Raw genomic sequence first — 8040 nt, 5'->3', positions numbered from 1 at the left:
ACTGAAACAGCTTATAATCATATTCTTTATGGTAAAAAAAAAAAAAAAAAAAAAAACTGAGTACAGACAGGGAAGATATAAAAAGAAACTCAAACAGAACTTTATAGAAAAGACACAGCATCGTAAGATGGAAATTACACTGGGTTAGAATAACAGCACTGCCTAAAAAAGGATCAGTGAATGTGAAGACACAGCAGTGGAAGCACTTACAAATGAAACATGTAGAGAAAAAAAAAATTAAAGGGAAAGGAAGGGCATCGGTCAGCTGTGGGACAGTGTCAAGCTGTGGAATATACAGGTAATGAGAATCCCTGAAGGGAGGCTGGGGGAAGCAAAGGGGCCATTTGAAGACACACGGTCAAACTTTCCCCAAAGTTGATGGAAACCCTAAACACACAGATCCAACAAGTTGCATGACCCCCAAGCACAGACACACGAGGGAAACACAGCCAAGACGAATCAAGCACATCACCTACGACCGGTGATAGTGAGAACATTTTAAAGTAGTGAGAAGAAGAAGAACACAAAATATGTGGCATACAGAGGAAAAGATGAAGACGACCTCGAATTTCTCTTGGAAATAATGTAAGCGAGGAACATACTTAAAGTACAGGAGGAAAAAACAGCAAAGATCCCTTTAAAAGGGAAGGCAAAATGCAGACATCTTCAGACCTACGAGAGCTGAAAGGTTCTTCATTAACTACAAGAAATGTCACCGAAAAGTCCTTCATGCAGAAGGAATAGGAGAGCACATAAAAATCTGGATCTATACAAAGGAAAGAAAGTAAAAGAAACAGGAACTATGTATTTTCTCCTATTAGTTAAGTCTCTTGAAAGGTTAACTGAGTGTTTAACTACAAATAACAACGTATTGTGGGATCGGTACTACTGTGAGACTAAAGTGCAACAACACGGCAAAGACCAAGAGGGGAGAACTGGAAGGAACTGTGAGCTTCTTACAGTCCAGTGAAATGATAGATCACTTGAAGGAAAACTATGATAAATCAAAGGTGTACAGTATAAACCTTAGAGCACCTCTTAAAATAACAGTGTTATAGCCAACAACACAACAAAGGTTACACAATGGAATCACAGAAATGCAATGAACTGAAAGGAAGGAAGACAAAGAAGAAAAAGGAAACAAAGAAGATGGGACAGACAGCAAAGACAACAGACCACAAGCTACCCAGTTAAACCAATAGTTGTGTCAGATGGAAGTGGTCTCAACACCCCAGTTAACAGGTACAAATGGTCAGACTGGATAAAAAGGTAAGAGCCAATCATATGCTGTCTACAAGAAAATCACTTTAAATAGAAACATGCAAACTTAAAAGTAAAAGGACGGAATAAGATTCAGCATGCCCAAAGAAGTCTGGGGAGGCTCTATAAATGTCAGAGAAAGTCCATGTCAGAATACTAACAGGGACAAAACAGGCCATTTCACAACGACAAAGTGGTTAATTAACCAAGAGGATACAACAGTCTTCAGCGTTTACACACCTAACAATAAACATGAATCGAAAACCGTCAGAACTGCAAGGCCAAATACACAAACCACAACTTGGATCACAGTGTTTTGACGTCTGCAAAAATTACATGCACCAACTCTTCCTTAGGCAGCAGGCCCTTGGCTTAGATAGGCACCAAGAATAAGCCACACACTGCAACGAATTCAGGGTTGTCATTAGGAAAGCTGTCTACAAGTGTGTGCTGAATGAAATAAGCCGCACACACACATACCACTTTTATAGCACTCCACTTAAATGAGGGACCCAGAAGAGCCAAAGCCACAGAGACAGAGGGGAGCGATGGTGGGTGCCAGGGACCGGAAGGGAGACTACACCCGGCAGGTGTTCTTTAACGGGTGCGCAGTGTCGATATGGAGATGGGATAGTAGGGGATGGCTGCAAAATTTCAAAGTGCTCAGTGCCACAGAACTATCCCCTCAAAAATGGCTCAAGTGGTAAATGTTATGTTATTTTACCGCAGTAAATACTGAAAAAGAAAACACGAGATTCAGATGCCCGGGTGAAAAGTAGAGGCCCGGAGCTCAGGAGGAGCCGCCCGGCTTACGGCAGGCCTTCAAGTGGCTGATTTCCGGGCTGCGTCTCTGCCCCTGTGTGCCCCCACCTTCACAAAACATCCTCCTGTGTCCTGAATTGGACGTTTTACCACTAAGTCTTTTTGTGCATGTGACTTTTTATTCATAGCATACACAAAAGATGGTGACATTTCTGGGTGAAGGTGATATGCACGATCAGAAGTTTTATACAGAGAATAGACTTTCTTGGAATTGAGGGGCAGGCTCTGGGAAAGCCATAGACTTGCTGAAATTGTAGGCACCATTTGAAGTGGGCGTGAGCACGGGTACCATATTCTATGATTCCAGGTCCTCAAAATGTTCTCTTGGGCTCAAAGGTGCCTGAGGGGTGAGGATGCGTCCCTCTGTACAGAATCCTGAACCTAGTGTCAGTGAACATTGAGCACAAGAGCTCTGTTCTGCCAAGTGTTCTAAACTTAACTTTTGAGTCCAAGTCAATGTACCTGGGATCTTTCTTACCTACCTATGTCACTCTTGTAGGGCTGACTGTTTCTGCTTACCCTGAATTTCCTAGCCACTCACTAGACATGCTCCGTAGGAGAACGTGACAGAGGGCGAGAGTCCACCCGTGTGTCAAGTGGAGAGTGGAGAGGACACGTCATCTGTGGGGGAGGGCTGAAAGGTGACCTGGACGGCTCGAGGATCATCTTGGGGGGTGGTCACAACTTGGGCCAGTGGCAGGAGACCTTGTTTGCCCCTGTTCGGATTGGACTGGCAGTTGCCTGCTTTTCCTTCAAACTAGTTGCTAGGTTGCAGCAACCTATGACCTCACAAGGGTTCCAACCCTCCTGGTTGGTAGGTGCTTGGCAGCAAAGGTAGCCAGAAGCACCTTCTCAGAGCTTTCTCTACTCCTAGCATCTCCTTAGCCTGGAGTAGGGATAACGGGCTCACATTCAGTGAGAATCCACAAGAGGATTTTGGACAGGGTCTGGTCCCGGAGAGGGTGAGACTTGGGCAGAAATCATGGCCAGTGTTCCATCGAGTTCCCAGGCTGTGAGGCAGAGGCCCCAGCCTGGCCCCTCCGGGCACCAGCCGGATGTGATGCTGGACGCACAGAGACCAGGACCGCCAGGTGAGGCAGCGGAGGGACGAGGGGCTTGAGGACGGGGAGCCGACGGCAGGAAGGCCTACCCAGGGGGGCTTGTGTGAAGGAAGGAGACACTCAGAAGGCCAGGCACTGGAGGACGAGAGTGTAGGTGTGGGGACAAGGACACACACGGGGAAGGGCACCTGGAGGAATTATCTAAATGAGGAAGGGTGTTGAGAACGGGGAGACGGAACAATGGCAAAGTGGATGGGGGCAGATGGCTGCCAGCAAAGGAGAAGGATGGAGAGATGGCTGGGGAGAAGGCCACGGTCTGCGACAGCAGAGACACTGGGGGCAGCTTGTCTTTTGGGGGTAGTTGGAGTGGAGTGGGAGGGGACACGGGGACCGAGGGATGAATCGCAAAGACAACAGCTGGACGCTGTCGCCTGGTTTCTTTGCCCAGCAGCCCAGGCACACAGCAGCCCTCCGCCAGAGGGCTCCGGCCGGCGCACGCAGCGGGAGAGGTCGGCCGCTCTCCAGGAGTCGGAGGAGGCAGCCACGGGCGAGGAGGACGCCTGGGACCTGGACATGCTGTGCGGCCTCAAGATGAGGCTGAAGCGACAGCGGGTGTCCCCGGTGCTGCCCGAGCACCACGAGGCCTTCAAAAGGCTGCTTGGTAGGGGGAACCCTGAGCCCATTCCCCTTTAGAGAAACTTCCAGCGACTAGACTTTTCCAATGGAAAAGAATTCCCTGTCAGTTGGTGACCTCTCTGTTCCCAGAGGACTCCTCCGGGGACACTTAGAAATGGCTGCCAGTAAAGGAGAAGGATGGAGAGATGGCTGGGGAGAAGGCCACGGTCTGTGACAGCAGAGACACTGGGGGCAGCTTGTCTTTTGGGGGTAGTTGGAGTGGAGTGGGAAGGGACACGGGGACCAAGGGATGAATCCCCAAGGCAACAGCTGGACGCTGTCGCCTGGTTTCTTTGCCCAGCAGCCCAGGCACACAGCAGCCCTCTGCCAGAGGGCTCCGGCCGGCCCGGGAAGCGGGAGAGGTCGGCCGCTTTCCAGGAGGAGTCGGAGGAGGCAGCCACGGGCGAGCAGGACGCCTGGGACCTGGACAAGCTGTGTGGCCTCAAGATGAGGCTGAAGCGACGGCGGGTGTCCCCGGTGCTGCCCGAGCACCACGAGGCCTTCAAAAGGCTGCTTGGTAGGGGGAACCCTGAGCCCATTCCCCTTTAGAGAAACTTCCAGCGACTAGACTTTTCCAATGGAAAAGAATTCCCTGTCAGTTGGTGACCTCTCTGTTCCCAGAGGACTCCTCCGGGGACACTTAGAAATGAGGCAGGATTAGGCCACAGGCAGAAGCAGTCTGCACTCGGCACACAAAAGCTCGGCTTCCACTGCACCCCTGGGGCTCTCAAATCTAAATGCCTCCGTCAGCGTGCGGGGTGCTGACAGGCCATTGGGCGCGCTGATGTGACCGTCAAGGGAGACGATGCCTCCCTGCACGGTGACGGAGCACCACCTTCGGTAGGATCAGACCTGTGCACATCACCTACTGACACCTGCCCCCCACCCCCAGCCAAGCCACCGAAGAAGGATGGCACCACCTTTCTGGCCCAACGAGTGCACCTCGGCCTCCCCACCCCGAAAGGTCCCGTCAGCACGCACGGCTGCTCTCTGCTCGGCCCTGCTCCGGCTGTCCGTCTAACCTGTGCCTCTCTTCCCAGGGGACCTTGTTGTGAAAATATTCCTGGCCTGGGACAAAAATCTGAGGGTATCTGACAAGGTAACTTTGTCCACTGAGATGTGTTCCCTCTCCAGCATCTACCCTGGGGGGCTGGAGGGATGCCTTCTAAACCCCCAGTCTCGCCTCTCTCCCCAACTCGGAGCCTTGTCCACACTGCCCTTTGCGGGGCCTGGAGGCTCCTTGCGTGGGAAGGGGCAGCCCTGCCCCCACCCCCACTCCTCTGGGGTCCGCCCCTTTGCCTGCCACCGCAAGCCCCTTCTCGCCTCAGCCCTGGGGACTCCCCTTTGTGCCAGCTTATCAAAGACCCTTCTGATGGCGGCTGTCCTAAACAACCAGCGTCCCACCGGCAAAGCCTGCCATCCAGGAGCGTCCTAAAGTCCCTCTCCCCACACGGGCGGGGTCTGCCCCCAGCCTCCCCCTCCCTCACCCCTCCGTCCTTCCGTCCTTCCTCTTCTGGGATGTGACCGCTGTCCTGTGGCGTTCTCCTCTTCCTCAGTATCTCCTGGCCATGGTCATAGTGTATTTCAGCCGGGCTGGCCTCCCCTCCGGGCAGTACCAGCGAATTCACTTCTTCATAGCTCTGTGAGTATTGCTGTCAGTGGCCGGCCGTCAACATTCAGTCCTCTGGGAGGGCGGAGGGAGAGGTGTGGGACTCTGACCTTGCATCTGTTCTCTTTTGTACTCCATGTGTACTGTTCACTTTGGTATACCAAGGATAGGATTATAACAGAGCGGTTTCTATACTGTTGTCTGTGGAGACAGACAACCCTAACACCAGTTAAAACACTGGAACGAACAAAAGACCACACAAAACCCTCCTGAGGAGGGACAGAATGGGCACCACGCTGTCCCCAGGTGGCCAGGCTTGAGACCGCACCGCCTCCCTCAGAAGCCTCGGCCGCTCTCCTGCCTGAGTCCACATCAAGTGGACCGTCCTCCTCTGGCTTCCCAGGCGGACGCCACAATGCAGGCCCTCGTCATGTGACACAGACCGAGTGTAAGCATTCCCCACCCGTGCTCCCTACGAGGCTTTACACGCCCCAAATCCTCGGAGAACACAGGTCTAATGCTCCCCGCCCCTCCTCAGCAATGCCACCGGCTAAGGGGGTTCTAAGCCGAGGCCAGCCTTCTCAGTCTGAACTCAACCCTCCCCACAGTCAGCATCACACTTGCTTATGGTCCTGACATTGCACTGCTTTCTTCCAATGCTCCGTCTGAAATCCCTTCCCTCTGTTTTCACATTGTGTCTTCTGACTTGTAGGTGTCTTTCAGACATATATATATTGGAAGAAAATGACCTATCCTTAAAGTCGGTGCAAGGAGCACAACTGTTCCCACGCCTCCCCTGGACCCCTAACTGCAGTCCCCCAGTAGCACATCAGCTAAAATCCTAGTGTCATGTCATGTTCCGGGTAATAGTTATTCACTTCCTAACTCCCCCCTCCCCTTCTCCAAACCATCAGACCAGACACCGTTGCAGGCAGGTCTTGTCAAAATATCCACATGTTCATAAAGCCCTCAGCACGCTACTTTGTGTTGCAAACGTTTAAGCTACACTGAGTCCATGAGGCGATCAGTATGGCATTTGACTGTGAGACAAAAGCGTCTGTCCATCCGTCCATCCATTCATTCAACGAAATCTTGTAGACTGCATTCCGTGCAAGGGACTAGGAGGGTTGGGAGGAGAGCCTTGAGAAGGGCACGTGGCACCCATCCTCCAGCCTGAGCCACATGGTAGGGAAGCTAGGACTACAGAAACCGGCTAGTCAGTTCCTGCCCTCTGGATACGCACACATGCTCACTCCGCAGGGAGCCACAGGGTGCGCACATACAACCGCTTTAAAGGGCACAGGGAAGATGATGGGGACATTGCATGGAAACTGCACTGCTCGCCCTCAGGCCTCCCCGAGGGCCTTTGTCTTCAGCATCCAGCTGTGAGAGGTGCCCTTCAGGTCCCTGCCCCGCAGTGGCTTCTTGATGACTGGGTGGCCCTGTGTGACGCTGGTAGGGCTCCCGTACGTCCTTTGTCAAGTTCAGCCTGTGCCTCTCCTTGGACGCTGACCTCGGCTGGGGATCCTTCCCGTCTTGCTCCTGACCAGCAGCCCGATGTCTCTCCCCAGCTACCTGGCCAACGACATGGAGGAGGACGACGAGGGCCCCAAACAGGACATCCTTTGGCTCCTCTATGGGAACGACCGTTCCCAGCGTCTTCTGTTCCACCAACAGCGAGTCCAATTCGCCCAATCCATGGGCTGGAAGGCCTGGGTCTCCCGGGAAGAGTGTGAGGAGGTGCGTGAGCAGCTGGGATCTCGGGGTGGGGGGGCCGGACTGCAGTGGGGGGAACACGGGATCGTGGGATCTTGAGGCGAGAAGGAACTGGAGGCTGGGCGAGGAAGGAGGGGCCACCTGAGGCCAGAGCCACCTGCCTTCCAGATCCAAGCGTTTGACCCAGAGCTCCCGGTGTGGAAGCGAGACCGCAGCCTGCTCGCTGTGTGAGCGCTCCCGGGACCACGGAGGCCTGGGCTCACCGGCCCAGAAGAAGGGAAGTCTGGATCCTCAGGTACAGACAGAGCGCCTCGTTGTGTCGGCTTAGGAAGTCACCCTTCCAGACACTGACTCCGCCCTGAGCCACAGGCCGAGGAACACACGCAGGTATGACCCCTGCACACAACTAGAGGGGAGGGCGTGATCATCCTGGGTGATCGGGAGCCATACTGCCCGTGACTCAGTCCACTGACTGCTCTTCCCCTCTCCGTCCTCTAACACCCATGTTGTCTTAGTCTTAGGACGGAAAGTCACAGCCCTCCACTTCGGGGGCTGCCCACGGGTGGAGCCGTCTGTATACCAAGCATCTTCAGGTATAGGGGCTTTTCCCTGCTGATAAGGACTCTCGCCTACCAATGGCTCAAGTGCAAGTTCTTCTTGCTTTCCACGCGTGTATGTCCCTTGCCCAAATAAGCATCGGAGATCTCCACTCAAGGGGCTATCGGAGATGGTGCTGTGCTGCTGCAAGTTTGCGCCCCTATTTGGCCAGTGGAGGCCTCTGTGCCATGCCACTCCCTGGCTTTGGGTCCAGACTCGCACCCACCCCGCGATGGGATAGGTGGTTATTACCTTGGTCGGAGCTGTTCCCGTGATGGGCTCCATAGCCAGCAAGGCGTG

The 8040-nt window shown here is 53.5% G+C and overlaps 1 protein-coding gene across 1 annotated transcript; it reads left to right on the top strand.

Moving 5' to 3' along the window:
* Window positions 1-3064: 3064 nt before the first annotated feature.
* Window positions 3065-7415, top strand: LOC130679378 (speedy protein E4-like). The gene is made up of 7 exons (XM_057487993.1): window positions 3065-3173; window positions 3592-3726; window positions 4120-4335; window positions 4859-4917; window positions 5375-5460; window positions 6999-7167; window positions 7312-7415. Exons 1-7 carry the CDS (start codon window positions 3065-3067, stop codon window positions 7372-7374), a joined length of 837 nt encoding a protein of 278 aa, XP_057343976.1. The 3' UTR covers window positions 7375-7415.
* Window positions 7416-8040: the final 625 nt, after the last annotated feature.

This window comes from Manis pentadactyla, chromosome 10 (genome assembly GCF_030020395.1).
Source record: "Manis pentadactyla isolate mManPen7 chromosome 10, mManPen7.hap1, whole genome shotgun sequence".
Lineage (NCBI taxonomy): Eukaryota > Metazoa > Chordata > Mammalia > Pholidota > Manidae > Manis > Manis pentadactyla.
Note: the sequence above shows the minus strand (reverse complement) of the source record. Positions and strands in the feature narration are given on the sequence as shown.

Coding starts and splice junctions, on each gene's coding strand:
- LOC130679378 (XM_057487993.1), top strand. CDS start 3,065: ATGGCCAGTGTTCCATCGAGTTCCCAGGCTGTGAGGCAGAGGCCCCAG. Junction 3,174..3,591: donor ACAGAGACCAGGACCGCCAG/GTGAGGCAGCGG, acceptor TTCTTTGCCCAG/CAGCCCAGGCACACAGCAGC. Junction 4,336..4,858: donor GGCCTTCAAAAGGCTGCTTG/GTAGGGGGAACC, acceptor CTCTCTTCCCAG/GGGACCTTGTTGTGAAAATA.